Source organism: Macrosteles quadrilineatus, unplaced genomic scaffold, assembly GCF_028750875.1.
Source record: "Macrosteles quadrilineatus isolate MER2022 unplaced genomic scaffold, UCM_ALF_1.0 Scaffold_7__1_contigs__length_78375512, whole genome shotgun sequence".
Lineage (NCBI taxonomy): Eukaryota > Metazoa > Arthropoda > Insecta > Hemiptera > Cicadellidae > Macrosteles > Macrosteles quadrilineatus.
Window position 1 is genome coordinate 68,586,704 of NW_026542600.1, and position 23,183 is coordinate 68,609,886.

At 33.8% G+C, this 23,183-nt stretch overlaps 1 protein-coding gene across 1 annotated transcript in view; it reads left to right on the forward strand.

Moving 5' to 3' along the window:
* The window catches only part of LOC128999066 (pyridoxine/pyridoxamine 5'-phosphate oxidase-like), a 43,163-nt gene that overhangs the window by 15,056 nt on the left and 4,924 nt on the right, over positions 1 to 23,183 (forward strand). The window contains exons 3-7 of the mRNA XM_054425423.1: positions 13,460 to 13,531; positions 15,427 to 15,578; positions 16,053 to 16,152; positions 19,043 to 19,114; positions 22,416 to 22,618. Of these exons, the coding sequence (XP_054281398.1) occupies positions 13,460 to 13,531; positions 15,427 to 15,578; positions 16,053 to 16,152; positions 19,043 to 19,114; positions 22,416 to 22,618 (599 nt within the window). The remainder of the gene's footprint in view (positions 1 to 13,459; positions 13,532 to 15,426; positions 15,579 to 16,052; positions 16,153 to 19,042; positions 19,115 to 22,415; positions 22,619 to 23,183) is intronic.

The following is a 23,183-nucleotide window of genomic DNA, read 5'->3' on the forward strand; positions in this document are numbered from 1 at the left end:
CCTAACAGGGTAGGGGATAGGGGGTGATTTTTTTCCAAATAGCAACCCCTACTGAGTGACTCCCCATTTTGAAGGATTTTTCAAAAGAAACACAATGACCTAAACCCGAGGTGGATATCTCACCCCTAGCCAAAATGGCAGGTATTCCAAAATTTGATTTACTGTATGTGAAAAATTGCTGAACCTTTGTTAAGAATTAATGCTACAAACAGGATAATTCTATTTCGGTTTTATAAATACAGATTTGTTTCAAGACTTAATTTACACAGTGGATATTGAATATTGTTGTAAGATTATTTCAGAATGAAATAATTTATATTAAAATATACCAGACAAGTGAGCTATGCCACTATAAAAACTCTAGGTTTTATTACTTCGAATAAGGAAAAGTCAGAAGTTCACCTGTTCGATTCTTAGAAAAGTCAAAGTACCGTCATAAATTTTCGAGACTGGACCCAGCTTGCCTTGGTCATTGAACCCTGGCTAATAAAACAGCAACTAAGCTACACGAGGCATCTAGCCCCATTCCACACTCATATTTACGCTGTATTGACAGCAGTTGCAACCTCATCTTAATTGGTAATGTGTTAATAATATCAAACAGCTAATCAAAATACGGTCTGAAAAACAGTTGGTAAACAGACGCAGAGGAAACTTCCGTTGCGTCTCTAGGCGTGCACGCACAGAGATTAACTATGCGTAGTGTGAGGTGTAGCTAGAAACCTTGAAATGCATTGCTCTCTACAGATTCAACATGATCATTCATTGTTAATTCATACTCCATTCTTTCAACTTCCATTCAGCACTCAAAAACTATTGAATATTTAACTATTTAAACCAACCAAGCAGTAATCGTTTAACACTCAGTCCCTAGCCGTTGTATACAGGGTGAATAAAAAGTCAAGACCCCCCCCCCTTTAATATTTGTCCCATTAAATATACAGACATATCCTTTTGGTAGTCGTACAATCTTAGCATGAAGTTTCATTTTATGATTTTAAAATTTTTGAGTGTCCTCCCAAAAGGGGGTTTTTTGGGGGATTTGAGGGGTAACTCAAATATTTTAAATGTAAACCCCCTTCAAGTGACACCTCATTTTGAAGTGTTTACAAACACTTAAAGAATGGTAAAAACTAGAGGTCGCTATCTCTTCTCTATCCAAAATGGTAGCCAATATTACCATTACGAACCAATTTTACCATTGATTTTCTACAACATTTGACGGGCTAGTAACCAATAAAAGAGTGTTAGGCAAAATTCGCATCTTATACTAATAACTCTAGTAGAAAGAAATTGCACTTGATGGAAAATACAGTATACGTAATATCTTGCTTTAAGAGTGTACGCACGTAATATAATCCTCTTACTCCTATAAGAAACTGTTTACTTCTTTCAATTGATGACGCAAATATAAACTCAAATGTGTTTTAAATTGCACAAACAATGATTCTTTATGATTCAGCGTATAAATGTACAAATAATTTCTTTGAGTTGGTTATTTTCCACGAGGAAAAGAATCCTGTTGGTTCTTATTTATTTTGTGGACTTGCATTAATTTTTTTATCAATTAAAGAAACGTAATTAGTTAATAGTTGAGATCACTAATAAACTGTTTTATGTCGTCTTCAATCAAGCTTGGTCGCGTCAGGAAGCAGAGTTTCGTATAAATTAAAAATAAATATTTTGTTTTTGAGAAGTTACGTAAAATTTACACTTAATTTTGCGGGCTCAACGTGACATAGATTTACGATTAATGTGTAGTGATGAGTATTAATGGATGCATTACGATCAAATTCGGAAAATTGATTTATTTTATACTATAACATTAAAGCACTTTTTACCTTCCCTGTAGCAAACCTAGGTACTCGTGAAACCTGATTTTATTTAAATAGTACATACATCTGACATGTTTAAGGAAATATTTTAGTAAAAATCAAATCAGACAGTAGGATGTTCGTTTAGTCTGTAGCTTTGCTGCGGCGGAGGTATTTAACATTCATGATACTTATTTCTTCTCAATTTCCACCACAGTTAATGGTGGAAGTAGTTATGTAGGTATACAATGTAGGTATACATTTTAGTTATACATGAAACTATTCCATTTTAATCTCTACAGAAATAATCAATAACCATTTCAACACAATATTCACATATTATGTCTACTTTAGGGTCATGTGGATAAAAATAATCATTATTTATTAAACTTGTTTGATACATTAAGTTTGACGCTTCTTAATTCTTTCCTTAAAATCAGTTCAATGTTATTTACTTAAACAATATTGTCTTGTACATCCATATACTTCAACGCATTAAATCAGGAAACTGAAATTCTAACATGTTCAGCAAACTGATGGAAACTATATTCTACAAATAACCCCCGCCACAGCAAACCTGCAGACTATGCGAATTTACATTTTCCTGATTTGATTTGAACTTAAATCTATTTGAATGACATTAGGTGTAACAAGTACCTAGGTTTGCAGCTACAAGGAGAGTCATAAATGTGTTTTTAGTAAAATATTAATAGCTTATGATAAATAAATTAATATTCCAAATTTGATCTAACCTATCCATAAACAAGCGAATCACAACAGTTGGTGTTTTTGACCCCTGAAGACATCAAAACGAAACAGTAAATCGGTCCCGGGTCCAGGTTTTACCATGAGACCTACAGTAATATCTTATTCTCTATATGGGAAATTCGCAAACAGGAAGTGCTTAGTGATACAGAGTTACTTGAATATGTATATTATCTAGGTACATAAGTCCAGAACCTGTAAAGTAAGCATAGATTAGCAGTCTAGTCAAAGCAGGAAGACGTATACTAGTACGATGTAGTTTGAATGACAGTGTAGCATGTATATGTCCTGCATCGGTTGTACAACGCTTGGGCAGCGTTCCAAATGCAGCTCAGTATCCTACGTTCCCACCTAGCAGTGATTTTTTTTCACAGGGGTGTTTTGAAGTAACTAACACAAGCCAAGTTGCACCATTTTAAGGATTATTCAAGAAATGATGGATGTAATCCAAGAAATGATGTCCATCTTTGATGACATTAGACGACTAAATATATAAATTGATGATCTTATGTCAATAGACAAATTCAATGTATCCTAAGAAAAAATTCCTTTTAAAATCATCCTGACATTTTAAAAGTATTTTAGAAAAAATGAAAAAAAGAACTCGAAAAAAAAACTGTAAAATGATTATTGTTTTTTTTAATAAATATACTTTTTGTGGCACAATGTATGTTCATTATTGAAAAGTGTACTTTTACATATTGTACAGTTACATAAAGTGTTACATAATCTAGCGATAGAATGCGCCGTCAGGTAGGTACAGTGGCAGGACACTCATTGTGGTAGCAGTCGTCCCTAGGAAAGCATGGTAAGTCTTCCCTCCTCCTGCATTATAGTCACCCACCCTAAATCTTATCTTACCTTCCCCTGTTTAGTCAGAAGAGTGATAAAATAGTTGTACTGTACATATAAATAAACAATTATTTTTTAAATATTTTTACCATAATGTGAAAAGGGGCATATTTGGTTCGGCACCCACCATAAAACTTATATTTGAAACCTTTTCAGCTTTTAGCCAGTTGAATGGTAGAATAATTCTAGATCATAAAATGTTTTAAACAGATGTTTTATTTTGTGTCGAAATTTTAAACGGGGACTATTAAATAAATCCTACTTTTGTTATTGATATTAATTATCAGATTTAATACATATTCAAAGTACATTTTGGTTTTAAAATTACGAGTCTATTAAAAAAAATCCAATTACGAACGATTTATAAAAGAAAACAAAGAAGAAAAAACACTCAAGTCAATATAATCAACACTAAGTTTGAGAATGGTTCACAATATTTACAATAGTATAACGGTTAATTATCAAAACCTTAATTTTTCAGGTTCAAAAATGCTTAAATATTAAACTATATAAAGTATCCTAAAAATGTTTTTCAGCTAAAAATGTTAGTCAATTCATCTGGAAGCTCGACAGTCTATAATTTAGCTTACTAATGTTCCCAGTTCAAAACTCATTGTAACGCAGACAGGCTGGCGGGAGGCTGATGCTAATCAGTTTTCTGTCTCTACGTGGTTCGGTATTTCATTGTACGTTTCGGTTTTAATATTCCGGAAGTCTGTGTTGTGAGTGATTTTTAATTTCTGACAATAATTCACTAAAAGCCGTATTTTTTATCCTCCAAGGGCAGCTGAAGGTGAGCGGTAATTTCATACAAAGTGATATCAAAGAAAGTAATTAATTGTTTTACAAGCTCTAATTGTTCTCTGCTATTGTTTGTTTGAAATGTATTTATGTTGTTGAAATCAGCTGTTTTTAATGTTCAATAATATAAATAAGAAAACGTGATGAACTAGTTTTGCTGTTATAGTTTGTATCGTGGGTTTACTGCACAATAAACATAACCTTGAATTTGAACTACTATATTTTACGGTGTTATGTAGGTTTTCGATAAACGTATTGCCTTTATTTTTATATTAACATAATATAATTAGGAAATATACTAGTCTTTATTTTACTGGGGTTTGTTATTCTGAATGTGAGTATTTTTGCGTCGTGATGAAAAGTATCGTCCATAGCTTTTACCGAAAGTGATTTTTCGGCACTTGTTCCAATTATTCCCGGCTTTGCCTCGTACGTGAAAATAACTATCACATGCATAGCTCCGCCTCGGACGTAAAATTTGGCAATCTTGAGTGCGTACCGGAAAATGTTACTTTCGTTACTAGTAATGAAATATACTATTCTTAATTTGTTAAGTTGGGGTATACAGTTATAGTAAAATAAGTGTACTAAGTATTTTTTTAAATGTAGCCTTAACATACTTTTGATTTATATTAACATTTTATATATCATTATTGTACTTTTATGGGGAGCGAACTAATTTAGTGGTAGAGCACGGGACTTCGGTCCTTGAGGTCCCGGGTTCAAATCCCGCCAAATCACCAATGGATGTTATCTAAGAGATAATGTTTAATCTCTAGGTCTAGCCTAAAGTAATGTGATAAACAATCCTGAGCTCGTACCTAGCGTCCTAGGAATAATTATACTTTTTATGCAGCTGTGTAATACATTTGGAATAATATGTTGTTTGTTACACGTTGCTTGTAAAATATTTGTTTATGTTATAATTTAGAAGTGTTTTTGAACTAAAATGTAAAAATATAATCAAACAGTTTACTCTGTACATCACCGGGGTTCAGCTGATCTTAGTGCGTGGGATCTATGTCATGAAGCCACGGGTTCAAATCCCGCCAATCACCAATGGCTTTTTACTATGCAATAATGTCTTGACCCTGTGGTTCGGAGTCCACATCGAGCAAAACGGTCTCAAAGGGGAGGAGACCTCTCTGTATTGGAGTAATCCCTTCACTAGAATCCATCAGTCAATTTTTATTACATTCAGGAAAATAAATAGTGACATGAAATAGTCAATAGGTAATTCACATATACTATGGAGGAGCGAGCTGGTCTAGGAGGATAGCGTAGAGACTCGGTCACCAAGGTCCCGGGTTCAAATCCCGCCAATCAACAAAGCACAAACAAGAAAAGTGATACTTTTCTCGTGACCAAAGGCTTTAGCTATATGAAAGTGCCATGATCATCTAAGGCCTAGGTCTAGGTTGAAGTAATGTGTAAAGGGCTAGAGCCTAAGTCCTAGAATATGAAGAAAGGGCAAAAACTTCTTTTAAATCAATTGCAGAGAAAATGACCAATATTGATCAGTTTCCAAAATAGTTTTAAAGCATTCTTGCAGATCCATGGAAAATCGTTAAAAACAAGAAAGCGTTTACATTAGTAACAATCAGGACGAAATAAAGCATAAATCGAATCGAACAAGGAAATTACGAAGGAAAATCATGTATTAGTCATACCACTCAACAAACGAGCGTTTTTTTAAACACGTGTAAAATTGAGAAGCTGATTGATTATTCCGTTACGTTGAACAAAAAAGGAAACTTGTGTCAAGGTCGTAAATTGAAGCCAAAGTGAATTCAGTTACTTAACTGCAGAGTGCAGACACGTGTGTCAATGTGCGGTCATTATAATCCCCCTACCACAGCAAACCTGCAGACTAAGCGAATATCCAGATGTCTGATAGGATTTTTACTGAGACATTTCCTTCTCAGTTTTATTCCGTATTTATATAACATCAGATTTAATGAGTACTTAGGTTTTCTGCTACAGGGAAGGGATAAAGTGTTTATGTTAATAGATCGGTATATAATAAAAAGAATCCCAAGTTTGAAAAATATATATTCATAAATAAGTAAATTACTACAGTCCATAAGAATAAGTTTAAATGAATAAGAGGGAATTTTAAATGTAGATTTTTGCAGTTCCTCCGTAACCCTAAATTGTCCAACACTTGATTATAAAAATATTTGTTTTTAAGCTCTACACGATGGCTGTTATAAAGATTGAATATGTTCATTTTTTTAGGAAAGATAAAAAATGTGAAATATTTCAACACTCTATAACCTTTTATGACTCGTTCTTGATGGATCGTGAACTCATTCAAGGTTGTCTTGCCTGACACATTCATGCACAATTTCTTTGAAATCAGTCCAAAGTTAATCGAGTTATCGTGTTGATGGACACATATACGTAAATAAAAAAATCTACGAATGATATTTATGGCCTCTGGGGAGCAAGAGTAAGTAGGTCTAGGTTTAGTTTTAACATGCCACCTACGGTAATAGCTACTTCCCTATTAGGAAATTCCTTAAAAGGCAGATAACCCAGTTGTGTTTGAAATAGTAATCCATTCATTTAATTGTATATATTAGTATATTTTATAACAAGTGTAGAAAGTGAGTAGTCACATATTTGAGAACATATTGTATATAAATACAATTTGTTTCCACCATTTTAGCTGTGACCACCCATAGACTTTTTGGTATTGGTACATCTTTTCCGCGTTTTTGGGTAACAAAGGGAAAATGTAGTACTTCGATGGTCAGTACATAATGCAGTGGACACGGGAGCAATGGTCATTTTGTAATAATGTGTATTTCTATATATCATTCGATGATTATTGTGCAAGCTGCTTTCCTTTTGCGATTTGCGGTTCATCATGTGGATATATATAATATGTACTATGGCAATAAACCATTTATTTATTGAGTAAAAGCATTCCGATCAACATATATGTTATATGTTGAAAGAGGGTCAGGGACAAGTGTTACTTTACAAAATATGGAACAAGAATCCGCGATAAAGAAATATCCAACACCTTCAATAAGGAAGAAGCACTTGCTCTTCGAATATCAAGATATCCTTCATAAAAAAATGTGCACCTTCATATGGTGCATATTGCAGTTCTAACTTTTAGAAATTTCTAGTTTGGTAAAAATCTTTCTTGAACTTCTTTTTCGACACATTGTTTGTTGTTTGGGGTGCATTTACCCAATTTATAATGCATTGTCTTCCTAGAACATTTTACGATGTAAACTGTGAATCGTAAACGAAAAGAAAGATGCACCGCAATAATTGAGTCACCATTTTTGTCAGAGAATTGAAACAGTATCAAATGAAACGTATACCTTTCCCCAAAACAAAATCGGACCCTCTCTTGTTTAGGACGGGTATGAAGGAATTCCTATCCAAGACATTTTGCAAACCTAATGAAAATATATTTTTATATTAATCGAAACTAAATCGGCTTAGGTTAGTTATTTCATTTGTTATAGGTCTACGCATTTTGAATATTTTACATGATATTTATTTAAAGTATAAAACTTTATAACTATCCTAACCGGACGTGATCTGGTCTAGTGGTAGAGCACGGGGCATCGGGTTCAAATCCTACCAATTACCAATGGATTTCATTTGATAATGCCACGACCCTCTAGGTCTAGCCTGGAGTAATGATATTGTGAAGGTGGGACTTACAAAATCACCCCAACCTACCTGACCCAAGTTGCGCAAGGATTTGATGGTGGTTAACAGATTCTGACTAAATACAATAAATTACCATTACTGAAGTATTTTTTATGTACGTTACGTTCGCTCTACCATGTGTGCGGTGAAACGCTGTGATTCATCGCATATACTGTCCGGTCGATGAACTACGTGTTCCATTGAATACAAGATATATTACTTCTGCAGATAATTGCGATAAAAGATTATTCAATATTGTATAACATAATTGTATAAAACGTGTTTTACCTTGACCTTCATAACGCCTGAGTTGGCAGTTGGCACTTACATTTCTTACGCAATCGCACCTATCTTCAGGTAGTAAGGCACATCTCACTTATGTAACTCCATTCATTCCTCACCATCACGTCCTCTTCCACTCGTACAAATAATGGACACTCATAGTGAATACTGAAGCCTATAATACCGGATGTACAATAGACGTTTTCTTAGAAAAGGGTGTAAATACAGGTATTGGCCTTAAAAACCAGTTTCATCTTCAATGATCTTCAGAATGTTATCTAAAAATGATTATAGTCATCTACAGAAAACAATACTTTTAAAAAAAATTATAATTTGAAAAAAAAAACGAAAATAGATGGTTACAGCAATTTGAAACATACCTTCTCCCTTTAGCATATTAACTACCCTTATCATAGGTAATCGGTGGGAGTAACTATGATATTTTATGGGGAAATCACAAGAGCTGAAATAACCTTGTGAAGCGTAATGTTTACAGCAATATTGGTTATAACTTTTTGTTTAGACTTTGTTAAATTTTGTATTTATTCCTCTAGGTTGCCTGAAACTGTTTTCCATGTGTTCAGGCTAGGCATAGAGAGAGTCGTGGCATTATCACTTGGATAAAATTCATTGTTGATTGAAGGGATTTTAACCCGGGATATCGAGGACAAAAGTCCTGTGCTCTACCACTAACCCAGCTCACTCCTCTAATGATGAGCAGATTTTGTATAAGCGTGTTTTAGTAGACGATCTTCAGTAGAAGATACAAATAAACAATATATGTCCACCAATAGAACATGACTATTTGCCATCCGTAAATGATCAATCAGGAGGTCATACTTCCATCATACAGTTTTATGTTACATATAATCATCGGTGGTAAACACTGCACATTCATATTAAACCACATCCTGTACTTCATTGTGCAAATTTGAAATCATGTAACATAACAATTTTTAAAGACCCTCGTAGTATTAAACCTAAATATTTCCCACAGATCAAGAACCACAAAAGACACGTTCCACCATATTATTCTGTATAAACAGTTATTAATTAAATTTAACCGCGTCATTCCCCCCTGTGGCACGAGGTGTTATGTAACAAAGGCATGCTAAGCCTAATGAACCGGAGTAGCCTAGCTCCAACAAAACCGGAGTGAATCTCTTTTTGACATAAACAAACACCACCAGTTGTGGACTGGTTTGGTGGGCGTGAGGTAGGTCCCCCGACGTTTTGAATGTTTTATATAACCTTTTGCGGAATGTTGAAGTTTTTTGTAAGGGTCGGTCTAAGCCCAAGTCGTAATTGATTGTCTTAGAAAATGACAATGGAACCCAGACTAGACACTTCTCAGGAATGAACCGGTAACATTAGGCTAAGAGAGTATGATTGCGATGGACTTATCCCAACTCCGCGCGGTGGTCACTTCGAGCCCCTCGCGGCACTTGTCCAACACCGCGCGGTTTATATGTTCCAAAGTCTAAGTTAATACACAATGCTTAACCTAACCTAACCTGTCATATGAATAAAGTAGCTATGAACAAATAAAAGTGTAACATTACTTTTGGTAGTTTGACTATCCACTAAAAGTGACCACCGCGCGGAGTTGGACTGGACCCTTCGGATATCATTAAACTGTTCCTCATCCAAAATATGACCACCACGTGGAGTTGGACTATCCCCTTTATGATTGCTGAATTATCCAGTTTTTTCGTTTCAACGCCAGAGATTTTTTACGATTCCTTGGGAACGCTCCAACCCCTTTATTTTGTTGCTATCAAACGTCAACCTTTCGTTAGATGACATAATTAATTAATGACCCGATGACAAATAGCAGCTCAATCTTAAGTTGGCGCCAATTTTTGTTTCTGTCACTTATTAAATATTTAAGACTCAATCGCAAGTGCTAGCTGAAAAACATTTTCCTGATAAAAATATATGCATTTGATCAAATATTAGATAAATTCGGTATGAGTAATCTGACACATATTTTCTCCCATAGTTTCTCAACAACCCTTATCATATGCGCTGGTAGTAACATATTTTACATAGTAACATATGGTAGTATGATATTTTTGGGGGAAATCACAAAAGTTGCAATACTATTTTAACCATATTTTTACAGCAACGGGGTGCTTACTTTGTTTAAAGTTAAAAGGAGTATATAGTATTAAATGTTAACAAAAATTGATCCAGCCTTCCTTTTAATCGTCCAATTTTACCATTATCTATGGGGTATTAAGGGGAAATAACCATCATAAATCAAATTTAAAAAAAAATGAAAAAATCACCTAGAGATACCATGGATTAGTAGCCACATATTAATTGTAATAAAATTCGGACCACAGGTTTAGTCTGTAGCTCTGTACACATCCATAGGAACAAACACAGACTATAATATAAGTATCACTAAGTCAAATATGCACTATTATATAATTCATTAATATATTTATATATAATAGCTTACGAAAAAAATACCAATTTGGCAGATTTTATCTAAACATGTTCATAAATAAGCAAACTGCTCCAATACCGATGCAATGATGATATGCTCTGGATGTGGCAAGAGATAGTGCTGAAACATAGCTGAAGGGTTTCGGATATTACATTACTAGGGGTCTACTGGCGTCGATCCACATCTTGTGAATAATCTCTTGACAGGTCATCTACCTAAAGGTGACGCATTCATGCAAGAATAATAACAAAAACATTTAAACGACTTGACTAATAAACATGTTTCCATAAGTAATGTAGGCTACTAGACGTGGTCCTTTTAAAACACGGCTAGATTTTATTTACCCTGTAATAAAATACGCTTGAAAGAATTTGGGGAGGCGTAAAAACCCCTGATCATGAAAGCCACCTCGATGCCAACCTTGATAGGATCTGAGATTCCGATGTTGAAAGCATAAGCTTGTCGGTCTGAAGCATCTTTGGAAGACGGAGTGGAGTTTTTGTTTCAATGAAAATTTTTAAATATGAAAGGTTGATCAGTCAAGATGTCTGTTAATCTCAAACCCCAAAACAGGAATTGGTCCTTTTTTTAGAGAGATAAGAGAAAAAAAAACTGTAACTTATGTTATCAGTGTTCAGCCTTATTTTGGACTTTGAACCTGTCAAACCGGTCATATAAGTAAGTATAACGTACAGCAGATTAATACCTGATAACAATTCACATACAAAGCTGTGAATGAATTGCCAAGAGTTTGTAGCGATTATAGTCTTTGGTCAGTCTAAACATGTATCTTCCATAAACGAGCACTTGCATATCAAGAAAACATTAATGGATACTTAATGTTAGTAAAGATAACCGTTGACAAATAATTAACAGGAATCTTTCACCTTTCTTAAGTTTCGCCTTCTTCTGAGTCCAAAACCATATACTTGTGTTATAAGAGTTCCAAAGTTAGATTGTTCAGCTCTCTTCACAGAATGGACTTGTACCAATTCAAAATGATTAAAACATCCAAGTTTGTGGCATCCAGATCAGTTTTTAGTAAATGTCTACATAAGTAGATTTTGAAAGAGTACGCCTATTAACCAAGAGTTTACAGCAACAACTTTTCTCTGCCAATTCTACAAATAGTGAGCCGGTCTTGAGGTTTTTATGAGGTTTATTATGTGTGCTAGAGGGTCAAGGAGAACTTGCATTATGGCTCCAAGACACTTAACGTTGATGACTCTTCTAAAGGTAATCACCACAATATCTTAATAAAATAGACAAGTCAATCAAGCAAATGCCTCTTAGATGCAATGACACTGCACTTAGAAGCATTTACATCAATTGAGTTAGTTTTTCACCGAGCCGGAACGCCATTCAAGGACTCTACAGTCTTCAAGTGACTTGATCTAAACGAGTATATTTACATCAGCAAACAACTTAGTATATTCCGCGATCAGGTTGAACAGCATTGGGTCAAGTGGGCTTGATACAACTAGGAAATTGCAGAGAGAATGTAAGTAGTTATACCAAAGTTGACAATAAAACGCTGACGTAGCGTTGATGGAAACGAAAAAGAAATCTCGTATCCATTAAAACTGGTTATAGTCTAGAACTGTAGGTTCATCCTGTCAAATGTTTTAGTGTAGCCAAGTTTAATATTGTCTACCTGTGGTAAAAGTAAGATGGTTAAGATGGTAAAAGTATATAACTTCTTGATCTCAATTGTACGTGTTATTAAATTTACGGAAAGTAAATAAAAGAAACGTCTTATAATAAGCAGTTAATATATGTTTTAAGTGTTATAAGACGTTTCTTTTATTTACTTTGAAAGATAAGTTTACATCCAGATCAAAAGATAGTGTTATATTTGTCACCTACTTTAAAGATCAGGACAACAGTTTGTTGCAGGAATAGGAAGAGTCCCTCTTATACAGCTTACTGAGGAGAATCAATCGATCAAATCTATCTAATCCATCTAAGCAAGAACCCGCGCAAATAACCTATGTAGATTAACCTAGGTAGATAGGCATAACCTGGGTTCTTAGATAGATAAGATATATTATCCACGTAATCTTAGAAAAAGATCGTTATCATGATCAGCTCCCATTGTGGTAAGCTTTTCAGAAACGCTGTTGGAATCGGTTACACATGTTACATTGTTTGATTAATTACCTGTAGAAAATCAATATTTTAAAGTAAAAACTGTCACAAATCGTGGAATAGGTCAGGCGTTAAGCTAAGCTATCAATGTAGTAAGCCTCATTTCATCCCCCAAATACGGTTTTTCGATTATCACTCATTTTCTGACTTATAGTCCGCCACTAAACTCGCACTCGCATTAAAAACCACTTTTGTTTCTAGCGAAATATTAATTATTAAAATAATTATTAAGTGAATTCAAGTATTATGTCACTTTGTACAGAGTTTTTTTACCCCTTTCTTAAAATATTATTTTACCCAACGAGTAAAAAAAAATAAACACAGCTAAGCCGTAGGTGTTTTAGAATATTGTAATCGTAAAATACCCGAGGAATACAAGATTAGAGAAACTGTATAATATTATTTTGTATAATAAACTATCCACATGTCGCTACCCCCGGCTGTCCCCATGCGTTTTAACTCCCTCTAAAAGCCGTCTTGACTAGGCCTACGAACAAAACTATATTACAGTAAGTTGTTAACAATACTGATACATAAGACAATTATGTTATTCCTGTGAAAATGCTCTTAATCTTAAAGCATTATTGGATTGGCTGAATATTTATTTTGCAATTAAACTCAGTTTGTTTAAGCTCTTTTCAAATAAAGTGTTTTTATATTTCAGTTGGAATCAAGGGTTTACCGGGCTGTGGTATTCTTATCCACACGACTCCAGTCCACCAGCGCAATTCCACAGGTAACGTACGTGATTTCGTTTAGTCTTATAACATATATGTTTTACTCTCTAAAAAATTTTTAAATTGATGTGTAAATTTATAAGTATGATTATTTAAAATCTCTGTATCATTTTGTGCCAGAAATCATATTTGTATTGAATACAAAAAAATGTTATCATGGTGTGTTTTACCATCCACATTAACGATATTTTTAGTTTGAAATATGAATATGTTTGTCTATAGGTTTAATGTTGATCCTAAATTCAATAATTGTAGTACTTTCACTGTAAACTAAAAAAAAAAAAAAAAACAATTTATTTTTGGAAAGTGATTTGAAAATGCAAAACTAGTGTTTACGGAGGGTTAAACACTTCTTCTATACTGACATAAGTAATAAAAATAGAACTGTAGTTAACCTAAAATCATTGGATGTTAAAGGTTTTCTTGTTGACTAGTGGTTTATATTGGGCAATAGTATTGTTTAATTATGTTTGACAGACAATTAAAAATTCAAGGCCACATAAGCAAAATAATCATTCCACCTACAGGGGAAGATACAATGGTTCTCCCGACGTATGGGGGTGTTGGTAGTTGTTCGGATCGCCAACAGGGGCGCTGGGAACGGTAGCTTTACCAAAAAGTCGTTTAAAATGCAATTATTACTAAATTATCAACTTTAAATCATTATTGTTTAGAACCTAATGGTAAATTTACATAAACAAGATAATGTATTTCAGAAATTTTTCCTTATAATCCAAGTATTGTCTTAAATATTCTGTTAAAAGTGATTATAAATAATAGTACTGTATTTGAAAAATATATTTTGAACGAGTTGTATTTCCTTTACACTTTGGGAGCCTATATCGATAGTTTAACCTATTTATAGTTAATTTATTAAGCTTTTTTTATAGAAATGTAATTTAAATACATATTTTAATTAAATCGAGTTTATCTCAGGTAGATAAACTATAACTGAATCCTACAGAACGATTTCTAACAAAAAAATTGTAAGTACCTAGTAGTTATGGATGCGTAAACAGTTTGGTTCTCGCAGGTAAGTTGTGTCTTCCAGCAGCGGTATATATACAGCCGGGCTGCAGTGGTCTAGCCGGGGGACCGATGGTTCTAGGTGACTACCACCACATAGCCTATCAGAGAGTGCGGGCGCTGGACGCCCCCCCTGCTGGAGCATTTCACCTCAGAGCCGGCCTTTGTTCCCTTTTGCATCTACATATAAATTGCCTGCTATCTCATACTTTTTAGAAAGATTTCTTTAGCTCCTAATATAATTTTTACTTTTTCTTTAAATATCGAAATGTGAAATGTTATGACAACAGTATGTAATTTTGTAAAATATATCCGAGAAAAACCTACATAGCCAGGACCTCGTGTATTTTTAATGGATCAGTTTAATATTTACGATACAATTATAGTGTGTAAATATGACAAAATATATGTAAAGTGTAACTAACAGGTTTGTAGCTCTTGGAAAAATATTTAAAACATCGGGTTGAAAGGAATTTAGTTTAAAATGGTTATGAAAGTGGTAAAAATTTGGGAGATGCTCAAACAAGTTGATACTCTTAAATAAATACAAACATGGTAGTACATAAAAAATAAAACTAAAATAAGCTCCAGCTATACATGTCCTTATTGGTGAATATAACAATCCAAGGGCTGTTACAAACAATGTTAATAAACAAATATATGTAAACTAGACTGGCTATGACGTTTTTCATTGACAAAGGCCTTGCCAAATCCTTTTCTTTCGTTAGTCAGTCTATAGCTCTATTGAAAAATAAAAAATGTTACCAAACCAATCCTGAATAAATGTTAACAATAAGTATGTATGTCTAAAATTGTTCCTGGGTGTTGGTATTTTATAAAGAAAATTCGAAATAGTATCTTTTTTCAGACGACAGTACCAGAAACCAAGGAGCCTACAGGACTTCATCATCTCAAGTCGGATTATGCTACTCCTTTTGGCCTGTTTAAGGAATGGTACAGAGAACACCAGCATCCTAACAAAGTTGTTTCAAATGCTCTCACTTTTTCCACATCCAACAAGTAAGCTGTCTACTATTTATTTACTATCCAAGGAACATTCATATTCATTCATTTGGAATTTTGAAATGTTCGCGGCTGGTGTCATGAACCCTCGTTTGCTTAGTATGCTTGAAATTGCTATTCAATAAATTTATAAATAAAAGAAAGCCTTGATTAATGACTTTCCTCACAAAACTGTATATTCGAATCTAAAATAAAATTATGTATCATATTCATGCAAGTACGATTAATACTATGATCTATTTTTTGTTGTTTCTTATTAAGTTACAATTATAGAAACAAATTACTTTAAATATTACATCCACAGCAATAAGAAAAACTGTGTAGTATTGTGTATTGTACAAACTTTTACTTAAATATAAGAGTTGAAGCCCGGAAGCGTTTTTGTGGGCACGATTCACCATGTTTGCCAATTGACTTGTCAATAATTTTTGATCGTTCTAAATAATTGTAATTGACACATTTTGTTTTCAGAGCTGGGAAGTTGAGCTCCCGCACTCTCATCCTTCGACGATTGGACGATGACGGGTTCGTTATAATGACTGACAAACGCAGCAAAAAGTGCAAAGATCTGGTAAAACAGTTTCCTTCGTAAGATATAAAGTAGAATTTAGTCAAAATAACGTTAGTTGAATTTTGTTTCCTTATAGTTCTAAGATTTGGCATCTCAATATAGGTTAGACCAAACTTTAAATTTAATTTCACAGCCATCTTCTAAAATACCCCAGTAAAACGTGGACTTCAATAAAAATGTTGTTCGTTCACATAAAGTATAAATAATTTCAAAAGTTTTTGCGCATATGTAACTAGGCAGATTATGGACTAGATTTTTAAGGGACTCAGAGTGTATATCTGATTTGCAGATTGCAGATCAGGGACTCATCATCTTAAAATTAACTAATTCCAGATTAAAATTTTTCTCAACGTATATAGTTCTATTAGTAAATCTATAGTGGCTACGTTCTCAAAGAGTACAGTGTTAATCTTCAGTTTGGTCAGATCAATTTTCCCTCACTGCAACTTTTTGAAAATTACGTATGTAAATAACATGACTCATTGGTGGAATGTAAAGCGCAATTTTGACGCGTATAATATAGTGGATACTCATAGTCCATGCTATATAGAGGACTAGTTCATCACAGTAAAATTATGATCACTATAAGTGGTTCATTTCAACGGAATTCCAAACAAAGTCTTGCCAATCATTTCAAAATACTGTACATTTTAAAATACTATGTTAGGCAAATCCCGTATGCCCTTGCCTCCTTTCCATTGGCTCTTATAATAACCCTCCTCTAATTGACTCTATTTGCAACTCTTCTCTGTGCTCTCTAAACTGTTCTTCTTAGGAACATCATATGAAATTACAGAATAAAAATAATACACTAATTGTAAATTTTGTTTGGCCCTGATCAAATACTTTAATCGGTTTTTCCAAACATTAATAACACTTTAAATTGTAGGATGATTTTGCCAATATTTTTTAATTGCATAGTTACAACCAGTTGCCACAACAGTAAAGTAAAGTATAATGACTACTCTGTAAATTTGATTATTTATACATTCGATAAGTAAATGGGGTATAAATATATACAGAGCACCCCTTTTTATGCATTTGTTAAATAACGAAGTAATTAGTTTTTTTATAATATGTTTAATGTAATAACTACACAAGTTTCATATGCCCACTTATTTGAGAGGTGTGCCCAGGTCATGGCTGTGTATTATCAGATTCAGTATAGCAGTTCAGTTGCCCTATAATATGATAACGACACAGTAGCTTAAACTACTAGAAAACCCGGCCCCGCTTTGCTGTAGCTTAATGCTATGTAAACGAATGTAATTAAAAGTACTTCAGAATGGACCCGCACTGATTCATTTTGGAAACACGATTATAGGTTTTGATATTTATACTAATCCCTCATTGGCTGTTGCAGTTTGGTATTCTATATACATCTTATCAAGCTTATAAAGGGTGACAAAAAATCCCAGGAAGGTTAAATAAAAAAATTAAATAAAGATTGAGGTACAAAACTTGGAAAAAAGTTATTGGCCATAAAAATATCCTTGGTATAATTTTCAATGAACACGACTGTTTGATTGATCTATATTTCTGACATTTTGAATGTTATTTGTTTGGTGAGTGAGAGATTTTCTTGACTGCAAAATATCTAGTTATTACAATTACAGTCAAAAGCAACAAAAAGTTTTAAACAAAAATCAATGATTTATTATATAGGGTGGACCAAAAAAACAGGGACAATTTTAAAATGTTATTACTCAGCTGTTATAAAGGCTGGAGAATTCATTGATGCGACAAAAGAAAATTTATTTGATGCCATTTAGTGTATAGTTACTTACTATGGATCATCAATGGTTACCGCAACATCGTGCCTTTGTCATAGAGACTTTTTTGAAGAATAATTTGACTTTCATTTCTACTCAACGTCAATTTCGTCTTCACTTCAACTTTGGCCGTAATGGTGCAACCCCCAACCGAATAAACTACTCAAAGGGGGTAAACAACGTCCTAAACACGGCTTTTGTACTTAAAATTAAACCTATGCAAATTTAAATTTCAATGCAATGTTTTGCAAACGGTTGGCTTTAGACGCTCGACGCAAGGACACTCGCGCGAACCATTTTAATGTTTTCCGGCGTTCGAACAGTCCGAGGTATCCCACTAGGTTTGACTTTGAGTGCAGAAGACGTGTTCTGGAAACTACTTACCCAACTTTAAATAGTTTTTCGCTTTGGGGTTGCACCATTACGGCCAATGTTGAAGTGAAAACGAAATTGACGTTGAGTAGAAATGAAAGTCAAATTATTCTTCAAAAAAGTCTCTATGACAAAGGCACGATGTTGCGGTAACCATTGATGATCCATAGTAACTATACACTAAATGGCATTAAATAAACTTTATTTTGTCGCATCAATGAACTCTCCAGCCCTTATAACAGCTGAGTAATAACGTTTTAAAATTGTCCCTGTTTTTTTGGTCCACCCTTTAGTAATCTATACCATGGTTATTAAATAAAATGTAATACTTATATTCCATTTTCCAATTTTAAGAACCTTAAATCTGATAATTAATTTCATTTTCCCTTTATGAAATTTTTTATCTCCTTTCCATCTGCATTTTAACAAAACTTGAACTTTAGAAAGCATGGATTATTGTGGCATATAGCCAGCCACAAATAAGAATGACATAACTAAATCTGGTCGTGGGTCCATCCAATTGATGTCGAAATAATTGTGTTTTGTTTTTTCCTTTTGTTTTTAAGTTTAAGAGACGTGTTTAACGATGTCAAAGTCATAACTTTGAAAACACTTTGCAAGCCTTCCAGTATATTTTAGATAATAAAACCTTTAACCGTCTATATTTTAGGCATTATTAGGTGGATTGTGAAAATATAAATAAGGTATGAACTCATATTTGATTACAATTTTGTTTTCTCTTACAGGAAGAAAACCCGTACGCGTCGATGGTATTCCTATGGCTCAGCATGCATGATAGCTCCTTACTCTCTCGCCAGGTAAACAGAACATTTTACACTTAATATGTCAGTAGTTTGGTGTGTATGATATACGTAGTACAAACATCAGTATGTATGTAATTTAACATTTACGACAGTGTTTTTCACCATCCTAGTTCATCTGAAGGTTCTTCTTGAGATGAACGTGTAACAATATTAAATACTCATTGATATTATACTCAATGAGTATAACTCATTGATGAAATTTTATGAACGAAAAAGGTTGATTCAGACTTAACTTGTAAATCGAGTACCTTAAAGTATATTGTTCTTGCACAACAAACAAACTCAAACTTGTTTGTTGTTGATTTAAAACAAACTCATATCAAATTTACCGCTTTCGTTACCGGCTCCAGACAATCATTTTAATAACAACCGTATTCTCTTTATAAGCTACACAACAGAACATGACCTAGTATAGTATCTTCAGTACTAACTAAATCTACTAGTGTCTTATGGGTATTCCACACTGATGATCGAGACTGTGTCAACATAAACTATCAGCTCATGCCTAAAAAAAAAACAGCTCGTTATGGAAGTATGGAAGGCCCTTTACACTGTTAACACGATTTAATTAAAGTAAAATTCAACGATTCCCAGTTTCTAGAGGATTTGTAGCCTTCTAAAACGTTACCATCACGCCACATCCTACCCAATGAAGACTAATTTGTTTACATACGAAGTATAAGTTTTATATTAATCTAAGTGGTGTTCCACTCTTAAACGTGAACGTTCCCGAATACCATGAGCACAACACATGGTTCATTATTTTAATGTGTATGAATTTTTTGTTGAGTTATTATTGTAACTCATTTTCTCATTTTGATATGGAATTATTGCATTTAGATACATTTTGAAACTCAGCCATTTCTTGTTAGGAAAATGTATTTGATTATGGAAAAATCAAAACCTTATAAAAATGAGGGATCTTAGCTTATGACTGGTTATTGAAAAAGTACATGTAAGGTAAAGTTCAATTTTTAAATTTATCGATTAAAAATTAATTAGAAAATCCATCCTGGTTTAACTTATATTTCGTTTAAAAGAAGCTAACACAATGGCAAATGCCGTTTGATTAATTAAATTAGGTTTTCAACTTAAGTGCGGAAATCCCTTCTTTTGATCCTGAGGATTTCCTATTAACTTGATTCGTTCCAATCACAGATTAGTTAACTTTTGATCTCTATTGTTATCGCTCCTCAGGGGAAAAATCTCAATTGATGGTCTGTTTATTGGTGGCCTGTGCTTGACAAGCCATATTTTTCCACGATTGTAATTGGTAAAATAAATAGTAGGACTTGATATGAAAATTTAAGCGACAATGCAACTATTGCATCCTTCGATAATATTTTGAGCCTACAAACCCTCTATCATTAATATAAACGTTGAAATATTTTGCTACACGTAGCATTTGAAAGACTATAATTTTTAGCCACACAACATAGCCAAAAGCTGGTTTCCGGCCTCTTTTGCTGACCAGAAGGTCGTTGTTTTCAAAAATGCATCGGCAAAATCAGCTAGATAAAAATCAAAATCAAAATTAAATCAAAATGTTATTAGGACATTCAACATTTAAGTATTAGGCTAGGTCAAAACAATAACAAATAGCGATCCTCTTGGGTCCTCTTGACGTAAGACGATAATAACGTTTGGCAATTTGCATTTTCACAGTAAATATTAAACAGGTTTAGAAACGTTACATTTAAAATAAGGTGAACACTCTGTTAAATGTTGTGTTAGAATAGTGTATAGTAACATTAACTATACACAGAATAGACTTCATATGTAATGTAAAAATTTGAAGCCAAGAAAATAGATGAAGTTCAGGACCATCTCACCATAGGGTATTAGCTTATTCGGTTTAATATTTATTTAAATTAACGCAGTATCATAGCAAACAGCTGATTTATTTTATCACTTAACACAGAATATTATCAATAGTTGGTAGACCATATCAACAGATTGCACCACTTTTTTCTCTTCAAATGTGTACATTACTTTGGAAGTCTATTCTGTGTATAGTCAATGATCAATGATGATGAATGATGGATCAATGTAGTGGGGTTGTGACTTACTTACTCTGTATACAGTGTGTAAATTAAGTATTGAAACAAATCTGTATTTTTAAAACCAAAATAGATAGAAATATTCTGTTTGTGTAAATAATTGTTAACAAAGGTTCCGAAATTTTTCACATCAAAAATATTTTTTCACCCCCCTAACAGGGTAGGTGGTAGGGGGTGACTTATTTTTTTCAAATAGCAACCCCTATTGAGTGACCCCTCATTTTGAAGGGTTTGTCAAAAGAAACACAATGATGCAAATCCGAGGTGAATATCTCTCTCCTAGCCCAAATGGCGGATATTCCAAAATTTGATTTACTCTACGTGAAAAGCACCAATTTCACAAATAATGGAAAGAAATCTGTATTTTTAAAACAGAAATAGATAGAAATATTCTGTTTGTGGAATTGATTGTTGACATAGGTTCCTTAATTTTTTTAATTAACAATATTTTTTCAACCCCTTTAACAGGGTAGGGGGTGGGGGTGACTTATTTTTTTCAACAACAACCCCTAATGAGTGACCCCTCATTTTGAAGGGTTTGTTAAAAGAAAAAGAATGACGCAAACCCGAGGTAGATATTTCACCCCAAGCCTAAATGGCGGGTGGTTAAAAATTTAATTTTTGTAAAAAAGCACCCATTTTGGAATATCCGCCATTTTAGCTTGGAGTGAGATATTCACCTCGGATTTGCGTCATTGTGTTTCTTTTGACAAACCCTTCAAAATGAGGGGTCACTCAATAGGGGTTGCTATTTGAAAAAAATAAGTCACCCCCTACCACCTACCCTGTTAGGGGGGTGAAAAAATATTTTTATGTGAAAAATTTCGGAACCTTTGTTAACAATTATTTACACAAACAGAATATTTCTATCTATTTTGGTTTTAAAAATACAGATTTGTTTCAATACTTAATTTACACACTGTATTCTTTGCTGGTAGTGTGGCAAAAACTATTGTACGCGACTCCAGGAAGGTGTTGAGGGCATGATAGTTATCGTGAACAGCTTCATGCTCTTACCGGAGAAACTCTTCTTCCCAGCCTTGACTTTGGTAACATAGTTTTATGTGTTTTTGTAATATAACGCGCTTTTCCTCCCCAACCATCTCCTCATCACCATGTCCTTCGTAGCCATATACTACCTCCTCTTTATTCATTTTCTTGTACTCTTAATCCCAATTCACAACTGATAGAGAATCTTTATCGCACATGTTACATCTTACCTTCTCCTACGGCAGGTTCGCGCCGAGGGGCCGGTCCATCAACTGGTGCCCGAGGACATGGAGGAGTTGTACCAGGTGGAACCCTTATTCTGCAAGATCAGGGCTCACATCTGTCACCAGGGGCAACCCGTGGACTGGCATAAGCACAAGGACAACCACGACAAAGTACTCGCCGAGTGGGAAAGAGGAGTTCACGACCTAGCCAGACCTGACCATGTGTATGTTTATGTAGTAAAAATGTCTGGTTATAATACCCATCTAATAAGGATAAAAAGCGTGCTCAACAAATGTTTAGGACTTCAGGACTTGGGATCTATTATGCGCAAAAGAAAAAAAAGTAATCGTTGCGGTGTATACTAAATTAACATTAGTTTTGAAATAGACATTTAGTTTTTTTTTTAACAAAATATTTGATCTTCTGCGTCTATTGGATTTTGGCCCACTAAACCAATTTTGTTTCATTATAGTATTTAGTGAATAGGTTACCCAATCAATGCCCTTTTGTTGTAAATACTCTCACGGAAAACCTGAAACGAAACGAATTTCCAGTTGATTTGTCGTTTGATTACAGGTAAGATTGATCAGACATATACATGATATCTATTGTAGACAATATACAGGGGAACAATTAAGTCTTAGGACGATTACTTTAAAACAAAAAGAGATATGTCAAACAAATTTGGCATATCATTACTGGTAGTAGGAAGCTACTTTTTTGTGTACATTGTGATCGGATGTCACCTATGGGAGATTTCTGGGAGTAAGTTGAAAACATTAAAGGTA